The sequence below is a fragment of the Bos indicus genome, chromosome 22, assembly GCF_029378745.1.
Source record: "Bos indicus isolate NIAB-ARS_2022 breed Sahiwal x Tharparkar chromosome 22, NIAB-ARS_B.indTharparkar_mat_pri_1.0, whole genome shotgun sequence".
Taxonomy (NCBI): Eukaryota; Metazoa; Chordata; class Mammalia; order Artiodactyla; family Bovidae; genus Bos; species Bos indicus.
The window spans coordinates 57,526,558-57,551,180 of NC_091781.1; the positions used below are offsets into that span (position 1 = coordinate 57,526,558).

General features: G+C 43.7%; 1 protein-coding gene across 6 annotated transcripts in view; it reads right to left on the reverse strand.

The window, feature by feature from the left end:
- Positions 1 to 24,623, reverse strand: part of C22H3orf20 (chromosome 22 C3orf20 homolog) — a 58,481-nt gene that overhangs the window by 25,117 nt on the left and 8,741 nt on the right. For 4 of the 6 annotated variants that reach the window (XM_070776957.1, XM_070776958.1, XM_070776956.1 and 1 more), the window contains 5 exons: positions 20,480 to 20,599; positions 10,974 to 11,118; positions 9,699 to 9,983; positions 3,868 to 4,020; positions 2,981 to 3,101 (listed from right to left, as the gene is read on the reverse strand). In XM_070776957.1, coding sequence (XP_070633058.1) covers positions 2,981 to 3,101; positions 3,868 to 4,020; positions 9,699 to 9,983; positions 10,974 to 11,118; positions 20,480 to 20,599 — 824 coding nt within the window. The remainder of the gene's footprint in view (positions 1 to 2,980; positions 3,102 to 3,867; positions 4,021 to 9,698; positions 9,984 to 10,973; positions 11,119 to 20,479; positions 20,600 to 24,623) is intronic. The other 2 variants (XM_070776959.1, XM_070776960.1) reach the window with 2 other exon arrangements.

Genomic DNA, 24,623 nt, shown 5'->3' on the forward strand with positions numbered 1-24,623 from the left:
CAGCCTTGATGTACTCCTTTTCCTATTTGGAACCAGTCTGTTGTTCCATGTCCAGTTCTAACTGTTGCTTCCTGACCTGCATACAGATTTCTCAAGAGGCAGGTCAGGTGGTCTGGTATTCCCATCTCTTTCAGAATTTTCCACAGTTTCTTGTGATTCACACAGCCAAAGGCTTTGGCATAGTCAATAAAGCAGAAATAGATGTTTTTCTGGAACTCTCTTGTTTTTTCCATGATCCAGAGGATGTTGGCAATTTGATCTCTGGTTCCTCTGCCTTTTCTAAAACCAGCTTGAACATCAGCAAGTTCACGGTTCACGTATTGCTGAAGCCTGGCTCAGAGAGTTTTGAGCATAAAAGGTCTAAAATACATGTGATTGGAGTCTCAGAAGAGATGGAAAGAGACTGGAGCACTCCCCCCACCCCAAATAGGGGCAGAAGACCTCCCAAATTTGATGAAAGATGTGAATTCACAGATTAAAGAAGCTCAGTAAACCCCAAACAGAATTTATATGAAGATAACCACATGTAGAAACATCAGAGTCAAACTTACAAAACAAAAACAGAAAATCTTGAAAGCAGCTAGAGAAAATGAACAATGATTTAAATAACCACAGATTTCTCATCAGAAACTATGGAGGACAGATACAATGGAACATCTTTAAAATGCTAATTTTTTAAGAAGTCAAACAGAATTCCATACCCAACAAAAATATTTTTTCATAAAAACATTTTCCACATGAAAAACAATAGAATTTGTTGCCAGAAGATGTTCATTTCAAGAAATGCTAAAGGAAGTTCTTCAGGCTGAAGAGAAATGATACCAGGAGGAAAACAGATTTTCAGAGAGGAATGAAAACGCTGGGAATGGTAAACATCTGGGCAGAAACAAACTAGCCACTGTAGCCTTCAAGACAGATGCAAACTCCTGGCCTGACATCCAATGCCTCTCGCCTCCACCCCATGATACACACAGCCCTGGCTTCTTTTCTTGCATGAAGAGCACCTGTGAACTTTTAACAACGCCACACTGCCGCCTAACTTTGGAGACACTACTCCTCTACCCAGAGTTCTTTCCCTCCTTCTTATCTGTATCTATGAAAACAGTTGCACACTCGTGTTACACCTCAAGGCCACCTTGTCTTCCAGGCCACCCCTGACTGCACCAGACCCTGCTGTGCATTTCTGCATGCAGCTCTAGGGCCTAGAAGAATGAACTGAAACGCACTGCTGAAACACCCTCCCCACCATTGTTTCTTTCAGTTCTCACAAAAGCAGTGTGAGGCAAGGACGGAGGCTCTGGTGACCCATCTTGTACTGATCAGACACCAAGGCTCAGAGAAGCTGAGTGGTTTTTAGAAAGCTGCACAGCCAGGGTTCAGCAAGACATTAGTACTTGGCTCCTCAGTTCCTCATCCCAGTTCTCTGTCTACTTGGCCACACTGACATATAATACGGTACCTGCTTGCGAGCAACTTATAATCTTTTTGAATTGTAAACTTTTCATACAACTACAAAATGTTAAATATTAAGGCAATAACAATACACATCTGGACTGGGGAGCTGGGACCTGGTCAAGCAGAAAGACTTGTGAAAACTACAAAATCCAGAACCCATGGCAGACCAACTGAATCTGGATCTCTGTGGAGCTGTGTCTGGGGTCTGTTAAAAGTTCCATGGGTGATTCTGATATTCAGCCACAACTGAGAACCTCTTCATTGCATAACTAATTGTCCAATGACTGAAATTCCTCATTTCAGTGTGGATTGCCTTTTAATCCAGACAGTGGGCCCTGGAAGAAGAGAGAAATGGGCATGAACTGGAGAGCCACAAAGATAGGAAGTCTGACTAGGGGTTTGAAGGAAGAATGATTTGGATTGGCAGAGCGAGAAGATGTATTTCAGGCCAATGGGGTGGGAAAGGTGAGTCATGTTCAAAGACTTGAATGTTTCTAAACAGAGGTATGGACTACAGGAATTGGTTTATAAGAATGAGAATCCAGTGGCCAATGTAGAGGATGAACAGGAAGGGCATGAGATAGGATGTGTGAGCCCCACCATAAACTCCAAGAGTGATTCTGTCTGTTAACTCTTACCTTGGGTGGATTCTGTGTTCTATGATCTTTCTCTGAATCCCAACCCACGAGCTAATCCCTGTCTCACAGTGCTTACCCTCCTCTACCACATATTATTCCCCTAGACTTCTAAGTTCCTTGAGTTCCCCAAGGTTGATGATTTTAAACAATGGGTGATTTCTGCCCCTCAGAGAACCTCTGGCGCTGTCTGGAGATATTTTTGGTTGTTCTAACTAGGAGAGTGGGTATCACTGGCATCTGGGGTGATAGTGATAAATATCCCACAATGCACAGTTATCACAAAGAATTACCCATCTCAAAATGTCAGTGGTTCCAAGGACGAGAAACTCTGCCATAGGTAAAGTGATAAGCACACCTAATTTGCTTTATTAGTAAATTAATGTAATCAGTTGTTATTTAGTACTAGTAATTCAACGTTAACTTATTAGTAAACTTTGAAGAATAGCTTAACAACCAAAAGAATGAAAAAAGGATTTTTGTCTATCAGCTACCTTTAATGCTCAGGTTTTTTTTATTTCACAGATAGTAAATTACAAAAACAAACACTGATGAGGACCAAAATAACGTAACTTTTCCTACGGCCACATTAGACATTAAAAATAAAAAAACCATCAACTACTGTAACAGCTAATCCCTAAAATAAAGGACATTTTTAACTATAAAACATAATATTGTTAATAATAAAAATACAATAGGAAGAATATTACTAAGAAAGGTCAGTACAACAGTCTCTGCAGGCAACTGAAAAGTTCACTTCAGCCAACCGTGGGCCACTGCCCATCAACGTGCAGACCTCTGGGTGAGATCACAAGCTCCTAGAGGCCATGCTCCTGTCACACAGGCAGCCTCCTGGTTCTTAATGCCCTACCTCTGCTGCCCACCCCTACCTTGTATTCCAGAGAGAGTAAAGTCTCCGTCTTAGAAGTCCAGCTCCACTTGTGGACTACGTAGCCCTTCTGGTCGTTGGTGATACCACCTTCCTCATCCAAGACCAAGACGTATGGGCAGCTAGGAGAGATACATAAATGAGGAGCTGCCTGCAGGCCCCTGAAGGAAGCCCTCATCACTACAGGCTATCAGCAGGCAGGACGCTGAGACTCTGCCCTAGAAGGAAGAACTGTGGACTCTTGCAAGTAGCCCCACTTCCCCCGCCTAACATGGTCTGAGGTCCCTTCACATCTGTTGATGCTACTTGCGGGAGTCTGCTAGGAAGCACAGGTCTGAGGGAGATGGTGGAGACTCAGGCTAAACCCAAGGGAGACAGAAATGGAATGTGTGCCTGCAGCCCAGGAGCTTGAGCATGTAAGATCTCAGGCACCAAAATGGGAAATGGAATACATGTCTCATGAAAGTAAGTCATTCCTTCCAACACAACTCCTTAAGAGTATCAGACAAAATCCACATTTGGCTGCCAAGAATATGTGCTACCCATGGCCTCTCCTTCACTGTTTCCTAGTATAAAACACTTCTCTTCCCTAAAGAATTCTTCCATGAACCTAGCTGACATTCCACATCTTAGTGTTCTGGGGGAAGAAGTGGAGTAGGACTTGGGGAGTTTCCCTTTTTGGTGGCTGTGACATGGATCCAGCAAGTAAGGGCCTCAGGGCACCCGTGTCCCTGACGCACCACTTGGGCCCTGCCACGCTGTCTTCCTAGACCTCTGGATGCGGACTGGCCCCTCCTTTCACCAGGGGCTCCTACTTTTTACGTCAGTGCCCCACTTCATCACCCTCAGAGATTCTTCCAGGGGCCAAGACTCCTCCCACCTACTCACCGGGCCTTTAGGTTGTAGTGAACACAGCCCTGGCCTTCAGCATTGAACAGGGCCAGGAAGGAGAAGCTGGGTGTGTCGTTAAAGAGGCAGGTGATGGCTCTCCCTCTGCAGCACGTGGGGATCTGACACATGGCGATGTTTCCAGAGGGATAGCTGGCAGAAATGGTTAAGTAGAAATAACAGAAACTCTCCAGGTTCTGCTCTCAGGTGCCTCATGGAAAGCACAACATTGTAAAGCAACTTTCCTCCAATTAAAATATAAATTAAAAAAAATCCCAATATATGCATAACAGGAGTCCCAAAGATGAAGTAGGGGGACAGAAAGAATGTGTGAAGGTATAATGGGTGAAAACTTTTCACGGAAGATATGACTGTGCATGTTCAAGAAACTCAACAAACTCCAAGTACAATAAATGCAAACAGAGCCGCACTGAGACACAGTATCATCAAACGGCATAAAGACAAGGACTCTTGAAAGCAGCAAAAGAAGAGCCTTGTCATGTACAAAGGATCCTTAATATGATTGGCCAATTTCTCATCAAAAAACAAGGAGGCCAGAGGTACTGGGATGTAATATTTAAAGAGTTGAAAGAAAAAAGCTATCAACCAAGAAGACTTCTATATCGAGTAAAACTATTCTTCAAAATGAAGGAGAAATTTAAATTTTTCATATCAACTAAAGCTGAGGGAGTTAACCACTAGTACACCTGCCCAACAAAAATGATAAAAGGAGTTCTTAAGGCTGAAATGAAAAAACACTTCTTGCTGTTTTTCAGTCACTAAGTCACGACTGACTCTGCAACTCCATGGACTGCAGCACACCAGGTTCCTTGGTCCTCCACTATCTCCCAGAGTTTGCTCAAATTCATGTCCATTAAGTCGGTAATGCTATCTAACCATCTCATCTTCTGCCTCATCTTTCTTTTTTTGCCTTCAATCTTTCCCAGCATCAAGATCTTTTCCAGTGAATTGGCTCTTTGCAACAGGTGGCCAAAGTACTGGAGCTTCAGCATCAGTCCTTCCAATGAATATTCAGGATTCATTTCCTTTAAGGTTGACTGGTTTCATCTCCATGCTGTCCAAGGGACTCTCAAGAGTCTTCTCCAGCACCACAATTTGAAAGCATCAGTTCTTCAGCACTCAGCCTTCTTTTATGGTCCAGCTCTCACATTCATACATGACTACTGGAAAAACCACAGCTTTGACTATATGGAACTTTGTTGGCCAAGAGATGTCTCTGCTTTTTAATATGCTATCTAGGTTGGTCATAGCTTTCCTTCCAAGGAGCGTCTTTTAATTTCATGGCTACAGTCATTGTCTGCAGTGATTCTGGAGCCCAGGAAAATAAAATCTGCCACTGCTTCCACTTTTTCCTCTTCTGTTTGCCATGAAGTGATGGGACCGGATGCCATTATCTTAGTTTTCTGAATGTTGAATGTTAAGCCAGTTTTTTCACTCTCTTCTTTCACCCTCATCAAGAGGCTCTTTACTTCCTCTTCACTTTCTGCCATTAGAGTGGTATCATCTGCATATCTAAGGTTACTGATATTTCTCCTGACAATCTTGATTCCAGCTTGTGATTCATCCAGCCTGGCATTTTCCATGATGAACTCTACATATAAGTTAAATAGGCAGGGTGACAACTTACAGCTTTGTCATACCCCTTCCCCAATTTGGAAGCAGTCCATTGTTCCATGTCCAGTTCTAACTGTTGCTTCTTGACCCAGACACAGGTTTCTCAGAAGAGAGTTAAAGTGGTCTGGTACTCCCATCTTTTCAAGAATTTTCCACAGTTTGCTGTGATCTGCACAGTCAAGGCTATAGTGTACCCAGTGAAGCTGACATAGATGTTTTTCTGGAATTCCCTTGCTTTCTCCATGATCCAATGAATGTTGAAATTTGATCTCTGGTTCCTCTGCCTCTTTGAAATTCAGCTTGTACATCTGGAAGTTCTCGGTTCAGGTACTGTTGAAGCTGAGTTTGAAGGATTTGGAACCTAACGTTGCCAGGATGTGAAAACACACTTGAAAATAACTCAAAGACATACAAAGGAACAAAGAACACTGATAAAGGTAACCACATAAGTAAATATATAATTCAGTGTTATATTATTTTTGGTTTATAAGTATTTTTTCCCATATAATTTGAAAGGACAATTACATAAAATAATAATTGTAAATCTATGTTAATGGCACACAATGTATATATAAAGAGTTAATTTCTGTTAATAACAAAATAAAGGAGGCAGAATGGAGCTGCATAGGAGCAGAGTCTTATATGCTATTGAGCTTACGTTGGTATTTACTCAAACTAATTTGTTGTCGATTGTAATTAATTTCTTGGGGCTATTGTAACTAAGTATCACAAACTGGATGACGTAAACAGCAGAATTTTATTCTCTCATGGTCTGGAGTCTAGAAATCTGAAATCAAAGCACTGATAGGGCTATGTTCTCAGAGGCTCTGGGGAAGAACACTTCCTTGCCTCTTCCTATTTTCCTGGTGGTTACCAAGAATCTTCAGGATTCCTTTGTTTATAGACGCATCATTCTAACCTTTATCTCCATCATCACATGATCGTTTTCTCGGCGTGTTTGTTTTCTCTTCTTACAGGGACACCAGCAGATGAGGACTCATTCTAATCCAATGTGACTGCGTCTTACTAATTATATCCCACTATACCAGGGAACCACTAAGAAAATAACTAGAAAATACGGAGAAAAGAATATCAGAGAGCTATAATTCAGCAATCCCACTCTTGGGTATATATCTGGAGAAAAACATGGTTCGAATGAGCACCCCAGTGTTCACTGCAGCACTGTTTACAACAGCCAAGACATGGAAGCAACCTAAGTGTCCACTGAGAGGTGAATGGATAAAGAAAGAAGTGGTACATATATACAATGGAATAGAACTCAGCCATTAAAAAGAACGAAATAATGCCATTTGTAGCAACACAGATGGACCTGGAGATTATCACACTAAGTGAAATAAGTCAGAGAAGGACAAATATCATCTGATGTTGCTTATATGAAGAATAAAAAAAACGGTACAAATGAACTTATTTACAAAACAGAATACAGTCACAGATGTAGAAAACAAGCTTGTGGTTACCAGGAGGGAAAGGGTGTGGGGGAGATAAACTGGGAGACTGGGATTGACATTTACACACCACTATATAAAGAGTAGATAACTAAGAACCTAGTGGGTGGCACAGAGAATTGTTCTCAATACTCTGCCGTGACCAATATGGGAAAAGAATCTTAGAAAGAGTAGATATAGTAAATCAACTATATATCAATTTTTTAAAAGATGAAAAAAATTAAAAAGAGTGGAGATTCACTTCACTGTACAGCAGAAACTACTAACATTGTAAATCAATTATATTCCAATAAATTTTTATAAAATATTTGTACTAAAGGAGAATGATATCAAATCAACAACTGAACCTTCCACTGTAATGAGCTATTAAAAGAGCAAAGTAAAACTAAAGCTAGCAGAAGTGGGAAATAATACAAGAAAACAAGGTAGAGAAAAAGACAATGGAGAGAACCAGAAACACGCCGAACTGGTTCTCTGAAAAGACCTGTGAAGTTAACAAAGCTCTGGCTAGACCAAGGGGTGGGGAGGTGGAGAGGAAGACTCAGCCCACCAGCTGCACTTGTGTTTTGGCCATTTTGTCACCATAACACAGACGCTGTCCTTCAAGATCACCGGGTCCCACTTCGTCATTTTATAATGGAGAGCAGTAAGTCCCAGAGGGATGCAGTGGCTTGGGCAGGGTCACCAAGAACTGGGCCTAGAATCCAGGCCCCTCCTCCGCTCCTCCCACAGTGGAACTGCACTAATGGCCAGGATGTGATGATCATTGGGGATTAGGTCAAGCACACCAGCGTCAATGGCTCAGGTCTCCAGCAGGAGACCTTCAGGATTCTGCGGCAGGGGAGTGAGTATGGATCCCAAAAGGCTGAGCTGTGTGCGGGCCCCCAAACCCCTGATCTATACTAGTTCACCCGCTCTGGTGGCAGACACAGGCTTCGTGAACTCTGGGGAATGGTCCCATTCAATGCAGCGTGGAGTCAGAAAAGGGGTCCCATTCAATGCAGTGTAGAGTCAGAGAGGGGGAGCCCCACGACCCCTGTGAGCAGCAGCTGCCTAAGAAGGAGTGTGCTGGGTTCAACATACAGGGTGCCCTGGAAACAGGGCTGAGCAGAGGGTGATGAATGCACTCATTTATGGCCAGAGAAACAATAGGACTCCTGTGACAGGCACTGCAGTTCTGAATGCCCAGTTCAGTTGAGAGGAAGCCAAAGAAAATGAGGGGCCATGGCCGGCAGACCTGCTGAGCTGCCTGTTGAGACAGCTCAGACAGCCACCCTCTCTGCCAAAGGTGGTAGACCCTGTATGCTTAGTGGTTTTATTAGTAAAATGAGGTTTCCCCCTGGCTTCCAGAACCCCTGTCCTGCTCTCTGTGGGAGGGAATAATCCTGAAAGGCATAAAAATGGTGCTGGGAAGAGGGCCCCGAATGGAGGTCAGGAGACCCTGGGTCCAGGGCTGGCTCTGCCACCAGTTTCCCCTGTGGCACTGGGTGAGCCCCGCTCTGGGCCTTGGTTTCCCTGTTGCTACAATGAAGGGACAAGAATGAAAAGATTGGTGTTTCTTTGCATCTCTTCCAACTTAGGCTGCAGAGTCTGGAGTCAGCACTCTGCCCTCTCTGGCCTCAGAGCCTTGCTGACAAACAGGCTGTGCATCTGAGTCCGGTTCAGCTCTAGAGCACGTTGGGGAGAGGGCGACAGGGCCCCCGTAAGGAGATTAGGGTCCAAGGTGCCTTCCTGATACACCGTTTCTCCCCCGCATTGTTCTCCAAAGGGAGCCCTCTCTCACCATCAACACCCAAATTCAAACTCCTTTTCTTCATTTCAGAAGAAAGCAATCATATTCAAGTTGCTACCTCCAAGGTAAAGTGGCACCTTCATTCTATTCATCACCACATATGATACTCGATAGACATTTGTGAAAGAAAAAAGCAGTCTGACTCCATTCACTCTAAAATATGCGTAACCCTCAGCATTTACCTGCCAAGGATTTGCATATCAGAAAGCTCAGTTTTCCTCAATCTAGCGTTCTAAAATCCAGGTACATAAACAAGTTGTGGGGGTCTGCAGACCCCCTGCAATCACAGGTCATGTTTTTCCTGCATGTCTGAGTACATGTTTCTAGGAAGAGGGTCTACACCTTTCATCAGATTCTCAAAGAGAAAATGTGTCCCCCTGTGCCACTCCCACACCCCGAGGCTGGGACCCAGCTGCCCATATGCTCACGAACGCAGACAGACCTCTGCTGCAGAGCAACCTGGGCAGGCACATGCCAGGTGGGTTCTGGGGTGTGGGTTAGACTCCAAATACATGGATCTTGTGGGCAAAGTATTCAAGAACCACAGGGCTCATCTAATGAGCCTGGAACAGAAAGATGAAGACTCTCCCACCTGGACTGGGGTCTCCTGTCACCTTGTCTCAGCTAGAGATGTTCTGTGTCTCTAACCTCTTCTTGCTTGGGAGAGACTCGAAGGCAGAGACCATTACTATACCCCCAGCCCAGACTGACACATGATCATACACAGCTGGTCTTGTTGCATCCTAGTTGACAGGACCTGAACTGGAGGCTTGACTCGCAGGACTTCTTCCTCTGACCTGGACAAATTCTTAATACCCCGAAGCGCTGCTCACCAGGCTTCTCTGATCAACTGAAAAGCCAAAGGAAACCCCGGCTTTTTCAAACCCTGGAATTCTCTGGGCTGAGCTGCGGGGAGAAAGGCCCGAACAGAAGGATACTAAACGAAGGAGGACCCATCGTAGAAGGAGTAATGCAACTTGATGACCTTCCTGGGCCCCTTCCACTCCAGAGAGTGCCGGCCGGAGTGGAGGTGGTGGGCAGGAGGCTGGTGAGGGGCGGGAGCATAAGTCTGAGCACCCGGAGGGTGAGGGTGGTGGGAGCTCTGGGTCTGAGCATCCCCTTTGGGGGTCGACATTAGATGAGGGGGCATCTTTGCCCTGTAGTTGCGTATGATGATGGGGTAGAAGATATTCCTCCCTTTCCACGAGACCCTTTCGGCTTCTCTGCAGGGAAGGAGATCAACATGTCTTCTAGCCACTTGGCTCTCACTCACCAGGGAGGCTCCCTGTAGCTCCTCCCCAGCTCCTGAGACTCCCATCCCATCTCCCTGTTCCCGGAGGACCTTCTCCCACCCCAAGACCTCATCCTCACAGGTAATGCTTTTAGGAAGAACTGAGAAGGGCTGTACCCGTCAGACCACTCCTGGCCTCATTTCCACCTTTTGCACAGTGGTGGAGACCCATGCGGTGGGCCTATGTGCAGAACGGGGTGGGGAGCTGGAGGCTTTGATCCCCTCCCAATCCTGAGGTTACAAAGGAAGACAGTTTCCTTCTGAAATGTCACAGTTATGAGCAAACTGGGTGGCTGCCCTCTACCCAAGCTCTACAGCTGCAGAGACAGTCTCCCAGGAGCTCCAGGACACACATATGCTTAGATGTGACTATGTTTGAAGTCCTTCATGGGCCTTGTTCCAGGGAACAAGGCAAATGCAGGTTCACCTGCTAGGCCTCGTGACCCACAAAATCATAAATGTCATTAATCACCCATGTAGATATGTTTTGTTTGAGAGGTGTTTCTTTTTTTCCAAAGAGAACATCTAACAAATTGTTAAAAAATAAACATGCTTAACTGTAAGAGTGTGTAAATTATAAGAAGCCATGCAAAGGGGTCTGACTGGTGAGGAGGCAAAACACATTGCCCTGGGTCAGGCTCACTGAGCTGGAGGACCTCAGACAATGCTTTACTACCATGCACTTGGGGTACCTCAGTTTCCTCATCTGCAGAATGAGCATAAACCTACCTTCTTCATAAGGTTACAGCAGGACTAAAAAGGACTATGAACGGTAAAGGACTAGGGATGTGCGTGTGAGGGACGACAATCACCCCTCCACTGTCGCTGGGGGCACCGGGTGGCCAACACTCCCAGGATCCCCCTTGCGCACACACAGGCCATGCCCTCCTTTCCCACCTGCCCCAACCACTGAGGTGCTCACATAATGCGACACATCTCCTGCAGCTTCTCCCGGGCTTCAGGACAAGGGTCGTTCAACTCGATAACCTCGGAGGCAGAGGTTCCCGCTCCTGCTCCTCGCTGCGGGGATGCCAAAGCATCGTCTGTATTTTTGGGTTTGCCTGTAGCTGGAGATGAAGAGGTTAAGGACAGTTTGAGACAATGGTTTCTCAAGATGCTCCTGTTTACCTGGGAAGAGGGGCTGGGGAGAGCAGGAGAGCTGCATCCTTTGAGAGTCAAAATAACTGGGAATCATTCATGCTTCCAGAGACAGGAACTCCCAGCAGGTCTTATGAAACAGGCGTCACTCTGTGAGTCAACCGAGTGGGTGTCAGGAACATTCATGCAGGATGGTGAATCCAGCCACGTTTCCCCAAGGGCGGCCTGGTTCTGGATAGGGAGAGGACACCTATTGCCATGGATACAGAAGGGATTCCTTGTGATACTTCTGACTTAAGACAAAAAGTCTCAATTCCAGCTCAAGAAACGGGCTTCAACACTTCTGTGATGCTGGCTTATCTCAGCCTGCAGCAGAGGGCAGAGTGTATGGACTGAGACTTGGAGTGTGATGTTTTGGAGTTTTCTGCGTGTGCTTGTGGTAAAATACACGTAACGAAAACTTAGCAAAGAGGCCAGTTCAGAGGTATCAGATACATCCACGGTGTTGTGCAACTGTTACCATCATCTATTCCCATAACTCTTCACATTTTGTAAAACTGAAACTGCAGCAATAACTCCCCATTCTCCCCTCAGCCCTGGCAACTGCCAGTCTAACTTTCTATCTTTATGACTGACTACTCTAAGTACCTTGTATAAGTGGAGTCATACAGTATTTGTCTTTTTTGTGACTGGTATATTTCATGTGGTATAATGTCCTCAAGGTTCACTGATATTGTAACAATACTGCAGAATTCCCTTCGTTTTTAAGGCTGAACAATATTCCATAGGTACAAACCAGATTTTATCTTTTTACCACACCATGTGGCATGTGGATCTTAGTTCCCCAACCAACCAGGGATCGAACTCATGCCCCCTGCCCTGGAAGCATGGCATCTTAACCACTGGATCTCCAGGGATGACCCATGACCAACCATTCTTTATCCATCATTTACTGATGGACAGTTGAGTTCCACCCGTGTTTCAGCTACTGTGAATAAAGCTGCTATGAACACTTGTAGAAACATCTCTCTGAGACCCTGCTTCTAATTCTTTTGGGTATTGCTGAGAATTGAAGTCACTGGATTATATGGTAATCCCATGTTTAATTTTTGAGGAACTGCCATACTGTTTTCCACAGTAAACCTGGCTGTACCATTTTACATTCCTACCAACAGTGCACAAGGGTTCCAGTATCTCTACATTTTCATCAGCACTTGTTTTCTGGTTTTTGACAGTAATCATCCTACTGGGGGTGAGGTAGTATCTCATTGTAGTTTTGATATCCATTCTCCCCATAGTTAGTGATGTTGAGCCTCTTTTAATATGTCTATGGGCCGCCTATACCTTCTTTTGAGAAATGTCTATTCAAGTCCTTTGCCCATTTTTGAATCAGGTTTTTTGTTCTTAAGTTTTAGAAGCTCTCTATATATTCTGGATATTACTCCCTCATCAGACGTGATTTGCAATTATTCCCTGCCATTCTGTGGACTCTCTTCTTGTCAATAGTGTCTTCTGATGCACAAAATTTAAAAAATGCATGAAATGCAGTATGTCTATGTTTCTCTTTCTTGGCCAATGCCTCTGGTGACATATCCAAAGGAATGAGTCATTGGATCATGGGTTGGATTATGGATTCACTGAATCATGAATCACTGTGAAATCCAATGTCATAATGTTTTTGTCTCATTTTCTTCTAAGTGTTTTACTGTTTTAGGTCTTACATTTAAGTCCTTGATCCATTTTGAGTTAATTTTTATATATGGTGTTAGGTAAGGGTCCAATTTCATTCTCTTGCATGTGGATATCCAGTTTTCCCATCATCATTTGTTGAAAAGACTCTTTTCCCCATTGAATGGTCTTGGAACCCTGTCAAAAATCACTTGCTCATATATGTTAACATTTATTTCTGGGTTCTCTACTCCATTTCACCGGTTAATACGTTTGTCACGGTGACAATATTGCACTATTTTGATGAGTGCAGCTTTGCAGTAAGTTTTGCAATTTTGTGAGTCCTCCAGTTTTACTGTCCTTTTTAAAATATTTATTTGCTTTTACTTATTTGTGTGGCTGTACTGGGTCTTAGCTGTGGCCTGCAGGATCTTCTGTCTCTGTTGCAGCATGCACCATCTTCCAGTTGCAACATGTGGGATCCCCTTCCCTGATGAGGGACTGAACTCAGGTCCCTGCACTGGGAGGACAGAGTCTTGGCCACTGGACCACTAGGGAAGTCAGTCCCCGTCGCTCTTTTCCAAGGCTTTTTTGATACCCGGTGGTCTCTTGAGATTTCTTATAACTTTTAGGATGAGTTTTTCTATTTCTTCAAAAAAACACCTTTAGGGGACATCCTTAGTGGTCCAGTGGTTAAGAATCTGTGTGCCAATGCAGGGAACATGGGTTCTATCCCTGGTCAAGAAAGATTACATGTGTCATGGAGCAACTAAGCCCATGTGTCACAACTGCTGAGCCTGCACTCTGGAGCGGTGAGCTGACACTGCTGAGCCTGCGCGCCCGGGAGCCGCGGCAACAAGAGAGGCCACTGCAACGAGAAGTCAGCGCACTGCGACGAGAGGGGCCTCCACTCGCTACAACCAGAGAGTCTTATCAGCAGCGAAGACCCAGTGCAGCCGAAATCAATCAATTAATTAAAAAACATCTTTGGCATTTTGATAGTGATTATATCGAGCCTTAGACTACTTGGGGAAGTACTGACATTTTAACAATGTCAAATCTTCCAATTCATGAACATGGAATGTGTTTCCATTTATGTCTTCTTTAATTTCCTTAACCAATGGTTTATAGTTTTCATTGCACAAGTTTTTCACCTCTTTTGTTAATTCCTAAGTGTTTGACTCTTCTTCTTACTATTGTAAATGGGACTGTTTTCATAATTTCAATCGTTTACTGACTTTTGTGTTGACTTTGTAGCCTGCTACTTTGCTAAATTCATTTATTAGTTCTAACAGCTTCCTTTGTGTAGAATATTTAGGGTTTTCTCCATATAAGAAAAGCTATGACAAACCTAGACAGCGTATTTTAAAAGAGACATTACTCTGCCAACAAAAGTCCATCTAGTCAAAGCTATGGTTTTTCCAGTCATCATGTTTGGATGTGAGAGTTGGACCATAAACAAGGCTGAGCACTGGAGAATTGATGCTTTTGAAGTGTGGTGTTGGAGAAGACTCTTGAGAGCCCCTTGGATTGCAAGATCAAACCAGTCAATCCTAAAGGAAATCAATCCTGAATATTCATTGGAAGGACTGATACTGACGGTGAAATTCAAATACTTTGGCCACCTGATGTGAAGAGCCGATTCATTAGAAAAGAACCTGATGTTGGGAAAGACAGAAAGCAGGAGGATGACAGAGGATGAGATGGTTGGATGGCATCATGGACTCAATGGAGATGAGTTTGAGCAAGCTCTGGGAGACGGTGAAGGACAGGGACGTCTGGCACACTGCAGTCCATGGGGTCGCAAAGAGCTGGAGATGACTGAGCGACTGAACAACAACCATATAAGATCATATCATCTGCAAACAGGTAATTTTAACTCTTTCTTTTCAATCTGAATACCTTTTATTTTTCTTGCTTAACTGCTCTGGCTAGAACTTCTTGTAATATGTTGAATAGAGGTGAAAGCAGACATCCTTGCTTCATATCTGAACGTAGTGGAAAAGCTTGCATCTTCTACCACTGAATACAATGTCCACTGTGCAGTTTTCATGTATGACTTGTATTAAGTGGAAGTAGTTTCCTTCTATTTCTAGTCTGTTGAGTGCTTTTTTTTTTATCATAAGAAGAAGTTAAGTTTTGTCAAATGCTTTTTCTGCATCAACTGAGAAGATCATGTGGATTTTTATCCCTTCATTCTGTTAAATGTGATATATTACAATGATTGAGTTTTATCTGTTAAATCATGCTTGCCTTCCAGGAATAAATCCTGCTTGGTATCATGTTATATAATCCTTTTAATATGCTGCCAAATTCTGTTTGCTAATATTTTGCTAAGGATTTTGACATCAATGTTCATCAGGTATACTGGTTTCTTGTAGTTTTCTTATAGTGTCTTTGGCTCTGATATCAGGGCAATACTGGCCTCATGGAATGAGTTGGGAAGCGTCCCTCTTCAATTTGGGGGAAAAATTTTAGAATGATTGGCATTAGTTCTTCCTTGAATGTTTTGTAGAATTCACCGCTGAAATTTTACACTTTCCCATGTGTTACCTTTATGGATCTTTCTTTCTCCCTGAGTTTGTGGCTCTGTCTAGTGTCCTTTCATTTCACTCCCTTGAAGGCTCTGTTCATTTTTCTTCAATCTTTTTCTTTCTGTTCTTCAAACTCAGTAATTTCCATTGTCCTGTCTTTGAGTTCACGAATTTTCTTCTGTATGCTGAAATCTGTAGTGGCAATATTTTATGCTTATTTCATTTAACTGTTAGGTGGCATGAGGATATGATGATGTAAAACTGTGGAGGGGATCATCCGTGGCTGAATTTCCAGAAACATCTATTCAGATCCTACGTGCTTCTGAGCCTCTGCTGCCCACTCAGCTGGAGCCATATGCTCCCCTTTGATATATGCAGGATCATCTTCACTTTGGTCTCAAAAACAAAATGAGACTTCAGGCAAGAGGCACTGCTTAGGCTCCACCTGAGCCATGGAAGCTTCAGAATGGCGTCTTCCTCACTGTTAGCCAAGACTTGAGGTTTCTGGTTGGTGCCTGGGTAGCATCTCTGGTACCTGCCACCTTCAGTGGTTTGCAGTCCCTTCCCTGACTCCTCCAGCCACCAGACCAGAGGGCCAGCTACCTGCAGCTAACCTCCTATAGAACACCTTCTGGCCTGAGCACTCATTTCTGGCTTGCCCCTGGTTGGTTTGGATCCCAAAGTATGACAACCAGGAACAACTGTTGACAGACTTCTCAGAGTTCTCTGCCTGAAAAGCTGGGCTGTGCTCCAGAAACAGCTGTTGTCCACTCAGAGAGTAGGTGCAACTCCCTTTCACGTGTGTGTGACCCTAGAATGGCAAAGAGGACCAGCTGGCACGGTGTGACAGCGTGAGTGCGCGGGGCAGGTAGCAGAGGCTCCAGACCCAAAGTGACTTAAAAGTACAATGACTCTACAATATGTTTTTTAAAAATTTTTTTTTTTAATTTGGCTGTGAGATCTTTTCAGTTAGTTCAGTTCAGTCGTTCAGTCATGTCTGACTCTTTGTGACCCCATGGATTGCAGCATGCCAGGCTTCCCTGTCCATCACCAATGCCTGAAGCCTGCTAAAACTCATGTCCATTGAGTCAGTGATGCCATCCAACCATCTCATCCTCTGTCGTCCCCTTCTCCTCCTGCCTTCAATCTTTCCCAGCATTAGTATTTTTTTTAGTGAGTCAGTTCTTCACATCAGGTAGCCAAAGAATTGGAGCTTCAGCATCAGTCCTTCCAATGAATATTCAGGACGATTTCCTTTAGAATTAACTGGTTTGATCTCCTTGCAGTCCAAGGGACTCTCAAGAGTCTTCCCCAACACCACAGTTCAAAAGCATCAATTTTTTAGTGCTCAGCTTTCTTTACAGTTCGACTCTCACATCCACACATGACAACTGGAAAAACCATAATTTGACTAGATGGATCTTTGTTGGCAAAGTAATGTCTCTGCTTTTTAATATGTTGTCTATGTTGGTCATAGCTTTTCTTTCAAGGAGCAAGTGACTTTCAATTTCATGGCTGCAGTCACCATCTACAGTGATTCTGGAGCCCAAGAAAATAAAGTCTCTCATTGTTTCCATTGTTTCCCCATCTATTTGCCATGAAGTGATGGGACCAGATGCCATGATCTTGGTTTTCTGAATGTTGACTTTAAAGCCAGCTTTTCCACTCTCCTCTTTCACTTTCATCAAGAGGCTCCTCAGTTCCTCTTTGCTTTCTGCCATAAGGGTGGTATAATCTGCGTACCAGAAGTTATTAATATTTATCCTGGCAATCTTGATTCCAGCTTGTGCTTCATCCAGCCCATCATTTCCCATGAAATGATGGGCTACTTATATGTACTCTACATATAAGTTAAACAAGCAAGGTGACAATATACAACCTTGACATACTCTTTTCCCAAATTGGAACCAGTCCGTTGTTCCATGTCCGGTTCTAACTGTTGCTTCTTGACCTGCACAGAGATTTCTCAGGAGGCAGGGAAGGTGGTCTGGTATTCCCATCCCTTTAAGAATTTCCCACAGTTTGTTGTGATCCACACAGTCAAAGGCTTTGGTATAGTCAATGAAGCAGAAGTAGGTGTTTTTCTGGTATTCTCTTGCTTTTTTATGATCCAATGGATGTCGGCAATTTGATCTCTGGTTCCTCTCCCTTTTCTAAATCCAGTTTGAACATCTGGAAGTTCTTGGTTTACATACTGTTGAAGCCTCGTTTGGAGGATTTTGAGCATTACTTTGCTAGCATGTGAGATGAGTGCAATTATGCAGTAGTCTGAACATTCTTTAGCATTGCTCTTCTTTGGGATTGGAATGAAAATTGACCTTTTACAGTCCTGTGGCCATTGCTGAGTTTTCCAAATTTGCTGGCATATTGAGTGCAGCACTTGCATAGCATCATCTTTTAGGACTTAAAATAGCTCAACTGGAATTCCATCACCTCCACTAGCTTTGTTTGTAGTGATGCTTCCTAAGGCCCACCTGACTTCGTATTCCAGGATGTCTGGCTCTAGGTGAGTGATTACACCATCATGGTTATCTGGGTCGTTAAGATCTTTTTTGCAGAGTTCTTCCACGTATTCTTGCCACCTTTTCTTAATTATCTTCTGCTTTTGTTAGGTCCATACCATTTCTGTCCTTTATTGTGCCCATCTTTGTATGAAATATTCCCTTGGTATCTCTAATTTTCTTGAAGAGATCTCGAGTCTTTCCCATTCTATTGTTTTCCTCTATTTCTTTGCACTGATCACTGACGAAGGCTTTCTTTTATCTCCTTGCTATTCTTTGGAACTCTGCATTCAGATGGGTATAGCTTTCCTTTTCTCTTTTGCCTTTCACTTCTCTTCTTTTCTCAGCTATTTGTAAGTTCTCCTCAGAAAACCATTTTGCCTTTTTGCATTTCTTTTTCTAGGGGATGGTCTTGATCACTGTCTCTTGTACAACATCATGAACCTCTGTCCAAATAGTTCTTCAGGCACTCTGTCTATGAGATCTAATCTCTTGAATCTATTTGTCACTTCCACTGTATAATCGTAAGGGATTTGATTTAGGTCATATCGAATGGCCTAGTGGTTTTCCCTACTTTCTTCAATAAGGAGTTCACGATCTGAGCCATAGTCAGTTCCCAGTCTTGTTTTTGCTGACTGAATAGAGCTTCTCCATCTTCAGCTGCAAAGAATATAATCAATCTGATTTCAGTATTGACCATCTGGTGATGTCCATGTGTAGAGTCATCTCTTGTGTTGTTGGAAGAGGGTGTTTGCTATGACCAGTGCGTTCTCTTGGCAAAACACTGTTAGCCTTTGCCCTGCTTCATTTGGTACTCCAAGGCCAAACTTGCCTGTTACTCCAGGTATCCCTTGACTTCCTACTTTTGCATTACAGTCCCCTATGATGAAAAGGCCATCTTTTTTTGCTGTTAGTTCTAGAAGGTCTTGTAGGTCTTCATAGAACTGTTCAACTTCAGCTTCTTTGGCATTAGTAGGATCTTTTCCTTGCAGCATATGAATGCTTATTTGCGGAGTGTGGGATCTAGTTCCCTGACTAGGGATTGAACCCAGGCCTCCAGAACTGGGAGCATGGAGTCTTAGCTATGGGACCACCAGCAATATGTTCCTTAAGATAGAGCACTTTAGAGTGAACATGGGTATAATTAATAGTTATGTCAGGACAATAGCATAAAATGGGACTTAAGTGGATAAACTAGGACACGTGGTTACTTATAAACTATTAGGGAAAGTTAACCACCAATCCTAGCACTCATGTGAGAATAATTTCTGACATCAGGAACCTATAACAAATGCAGCATTGTTGAACATACATCCTAGCGAGAGTGATGCAATATCATAGGGTGATCACATCTTCAGGTGGCAAAGGAAAACAGCCACACCTACAAAGAGATCAACAGACATATGGAACTTCTGTTTTGAAATAACCTTACAAAAGGCATCACCCTTGAACTGAAGTCATTAGGGAGAAAAATCATGAATTCAGTAAGGGTCCTGAGGAGACTCTGTTTCCCCTCAAAATAACTGCACTGATGTAAGGCCAGCTCAGGAGGAGATAGGATAAACCAGGAGAATATAAAGTGGGACACTGGAAGTGATGCTCAGAGCGGGAGAAAAATGCATCAACGTGGGTAAAGGAACAGGGGGAACAAGAAGCTGAGGATGTCAGCTCCAGCAAGGAAGGTGTTCTTCGTCTTAGAATCCACACGCCATGGCATTCAGAAGAGTGGCTGACAACTAGCAATTGTTCAACAAACATCTGTTCACTGACGGAAAAAGTGAGAGGATTAGCTTGATATGAAGAGTGAGGCCTGGAGGAAGGCAAAACTCATGACCATCCAAGGTAGGCTCAGGAATACAACCCAAGCTTCTCGACCTCCAGCCTGACCTCCAGGGTCTGCGGGAATCACTAGACAGTCTTTGAGCTTCCCAACCTTCCATGCGTCCTCTGTGAACACAGTTCCCCCCCTACCCCACCACTCTGCCATCACAGCCTGGGGGCCCTTGGAAGATCCAAAGGGAGAGAAGTTCCTTCTCTGCCCTCTCCAGCCCCAACTCATCCCTCCTCTAAGCTCTGATTGCATGGTCAGTGCTACACTCTATGGTCTCACCTGCCACCAGTTCTTTCTTTTAAGCTCTTCCTTCTGCTCTGTCTTCTGCAATAGAATAGCAGCAGCCTCTATGTCTGTTTTCTGCCCACATAAACTGGCCCAGTTGGGAACTCACGCTAACGTCTGGTATCCAAATACCTCTGTTCGTGTATCGGTTCCCCTACCTTCTGAGTGAGTACACAAGTCTCTAGGCAGAGATGGTGAGTATGGGATAACGTAGTAGGTGGAAAATGTGGGTTTGGTAGGGGTGCTGCCCCAGGTAAGAGGAACTGCATTAACACAAGTGGAGGGCTTGTAAACATTCAAACAATGAGACTCCAGGGTGGAGGGACTGGGTTGAGATATGTCACCTTGTGTGGCACACAATCTGTTAACAGCTGCTGGGTCTCCAGCCAGGGCAGCTACCTATCCTTCCTATCAGAAAACCAAACCATCTCATCAGCCCCACAGGATATCTTCTATCCACCTCCCACCCCACCCCCACCACCAAAGATATGGGGGTGGGGATCACAGTTACCTGTTTTCTTCTTGAATTCCCTTCCGGTTGAGAGGGAAAAGCTCAGACAGCCAGTAGAGGCCTCGTAGACAAGCTGATAAGGTGAGTTCACGCCCATGGCTGGGATATTCGTAAAGGAATCTGGAGTGGAACAGAAAGGGATGCTGATTACAGTTTTTTAATTTTTTTAACCAACAGTACAATAATGAACTTTCTGTCCTAGTCATATGGTAGGCCAGATATTCTGAAGTGCCCTGTTGTTACAAAACCACCAAATTCTGGAATAAAAAGATTTTTATTGCTGGAGAAGGCTCAGAGTGATTAAGAGAAATCTTTAAAAGTCTCCTCTACAGTGTCCCCTCTGCCTAGCCCCCAATATCTCTCAAGAATGAAATGACATCAGAGCAGAAAAGAGAAGGCAGGCACAAAAGGTGACGTTACTCTAAGGATAAATGCAGATACAACTGCTACACTAGGTCAAGGGACTAAACACGGGGCTAGCTAGAAGAGAATTTAGAGTTATCTCTTCCCCTCCTCCAAGCCGCAGAAACCAGATGCTTCTGCAACAAGAGACCAGTCTCTTGCAGAATCACACTGTCGTGTACGAAATCACTTGATAGTAGGCCACTTAAGAATTAAAATCTAGCACCCCTTTACTTGTGGAAAATCTTGGTCACTCTTCCACAAACTTCATCAAATCATTTGCTTATTCTTCCCCCAAATACAGTCATTTCACATGCTGGGCATGAAATTGTTGGGAAATGTCAAGCAATTCATCACAGCTCATTCAAATTCATAAAGAAAATGGCAAACATGACCTTCTAAATAGACAAAACCTGTACCCAGAGACTGCACATTGAATGATACAAACCAAAGACAATCACCTTCACTGGTAACCCAAAGCCGGAAATTAGAACCACATGAAAAGAACTGAGAAAGATGGAATAAAACCAGTCAGTCCTACTGGTGCAGAGAAAATTCACCAAGAAAGCAGTATTTAACAAGAACTATATACATCCTGAGACCTTCTGCCCAGAAATCCTCTCTCTTGGGAGAGTAATCTTAATACTTAATCCAACCCAACAGTGATAAGAACCAACATGCATGAAGTTGCATATTACAATGCATATTATACTAATAGCAAGAAACCTGGAAACCTAAGCATTCAGTTAATCATGGAACATGAGCATCAGAACTCTACACTCACTTAGAATGACAACTGTAAAAGTATAGGCATGTTGGAATACACTGTGTCTGTTAAGTAAAGGAAACTGAAAAATAAAAAAATTATAGTATTCTTCGAAAAATATGTATACATACACAAATACACACAGAGAGAAGAACCACAAAGGGAACTGCAAAAGTAAAAAATAGCTATTACATAAAAGTGGCAAGACTATGTTTTCTTTTTGCTGTTTTATTTCATAATATGGCCATCAACTAAAAATCAAGGAGCAGTCCAGTTTTCTTTCCTGACATGTCAGGACTAGACAGGAGAAAAGACAAGAAGTAATTTTATTACTAAGGAAATGCTGCCTTAGCAATGGGTATACTCTAGTTACAGCATTCGAGGAATGCCACTCCAGACTCAGTTACATATTGGGTCTACCTCAGCCATCAGAGGGAACAGAAAAGCAGAACTCATCCAAAACAAATCACTAGGCACTGGAATCTTCTTCTTAAAGCCCTCCTAGGATGAATGCTTTCCCAAAGCAAACAGACTGCTCCCTCATTTATATTTTGCCATTCAGATTTTCTTTTCAAACTCTAGGTTTATTTGAAGGAGCATCAGGAATAGACGTGCCAACAAGAGAGATTTCCTAGGGGAGCGTGATGCAGGAGAGGCTTGCTCAGCGCTCCTCTGATGCAGACAGACAAACATCACCAACAGACTCTCTGCAAAGTCTCCTCCACCAGGTTAACCACAAGTTATGAGGGAAGCCACTGCATCACAGGTGAAAGCCTGTGGCCCTGAAAGATGCTTAAACACCCTATGAGGTGGAGAGCTAAAGGGACGAGTGCTTCATTTTCAGGGTCAGGGAACACAACGTTCAGGAAGGAGAGCACAGCTCACAGGTTTGAGGGTGGGTGGCTGGGCCAGGCTACCCATTCCTCTCCAAAGGACTCGCCTACCCACATGACAGACCGCCAGGCAGCTGTCTCCCAAACAAAGTAGAGCGCCAATGGAGTGCAGCTCCAAGCCCCATGTGGAGTGCAGGGTGCAGAACTCCATGTCTGCTGGCAACCTTCTGCATAAACAGGGCATAATCAGAGGGCCTGTTGTTATCAGAGCAGAGCTGACCCTGAACACAAGGGGCAGAGTGCATTCTCTTAAAACAGAAAGAAACCCATGTGTGTGCACACTCAGTTGTGCTGACTCTTTGTGGCCCCATGAACTGCAGCCTGCCAGGCTCCTCTGTCCATGGAATTTCCCAGGCAAGAACATTGGAGTGGGTTTTCATTTCCTCCTCCAGGGAATCTTCCCCACCCAGGCATCAAACCCACATCTCTTGTGTCTCTTGCAGTGGCAGGTAGATTCTTTACCACTGTGCCTCCTGGGAAGCTACTTCATGGTAAATCATTGGGTATGCTTGATCAGGACTTTACCTTAGGAAAGGAAACCAAAGTTTATCAAAATAACCTTCTCTAGCTCATATTTACAGTAAGTCCACTGATATTGTAAGCACCCGCCTAATTCTTATAAGAAATAAAAACTGTCCGTTTTTTCAGATGGTGTGATTTTTTTTTTTTCTGGTTTTATGACAGCAACAAAACATGAGTCCCTTCACATCTGCCTTTAGCAAAAAGGTCCAAATTTGTTTGTATTGTTAACCCTTTGATACCCAAGTCATCCTTTCTGCATGGAGCGGTCGCCCTGGTCAACTCTCCTGCCCTTGGCAACAACTAGTTTTGCTTTTCCACATCACTTGCTGGGGGCTTCACATGGACACCCAGCAGCTCTCTAACATCATTCTCAGGGAGTTCATGAAACCCCACAGCCCCCCAAGCCCTGCAGTTTTACTGTGTAATGTATTTGCCCTGTGCCCTGTGTGTTCACGTCAGATGTTTAGCCTCTGACCATCGAGGGGAGCCTGACAAACAGTCAGCGGACAGGGAGAGACACTGGAAAGGGGATGGGTTTGATAGGTTAGGCAAATGGCTATGGGTTATAAATTTATTATGCTTCCCCATCAAGGTTCCTAACAGCGAAGACTTTCGGGCATTTGAAATGAATACCTCTATATCCACCAAGCTTAAGAGATACAACAGTACAGATGTGACTGAACTACTTACTGTCTTTTAAATCATAGCTGTACGCCTTCCCACTGGCAGAGATCACGTGCTCTAGCTCTGTGTCTATTATTTCAGGCCCTCTGATTATTCCCATTCACTTTGTATAATGTACTCAAAAGCAGTATGCTATAATTTTGTTATTTTACACTTTATTTAAATGGCATTATACCAAATGTCAGAGAAGGCAATGGCACCCCACTCCAGTACTCTTGCCTGGAAAATCCCATGGACAGAGGAGCCTGGTGGGCTGCAGTCCATGGGGTCGATAAGAGTTAGACACGACTGAGCGACTTCACTTTCACTTTTCACTTTCATGCCTTGGAGAAGGAGATGGCAACCCACTCCAGTGTTCTTGCCTGGAGAATCCCAGGGATGGAGGAGCCTGGTGGGCTGCCGTCTATGGGGTCGCACAGAACTGGACATAACTGAAGCGACTTAGCAGCAGCAGCATACCAAATGTATCTTCTATAACTTTTTTTTTTGCTTAACACCATTTTTTGTTTATCTGTGTTGATGTGTGTGCTTCAGTGCTTGATTAATTTCCACTTCTCATTATGTCCCATCATCTAAAGACTGTAATTTTTCTCTTGTTGATGAACATTTAGGTTGCTTCCATTTTTTTTTTCCATCCCAAACAATTCTGCAATAGACATTGTGATATGACTTCTTATAACATGTGTGTGTGTTTCTCTAGGGCAGTGCAATTCTCAAGTGTGGCCTGGTATGAATCCACACCAGGTCATGACCAGGTGAATACAGGAACATTTAGAAGTCTATGTACCAATCTGATGTTCCTGTGACAATATCATGTTTGGAAATGGGGTGATCCACAAGGGACTGGAAATTTTACAAAGTGGTCCTTCACCACAGA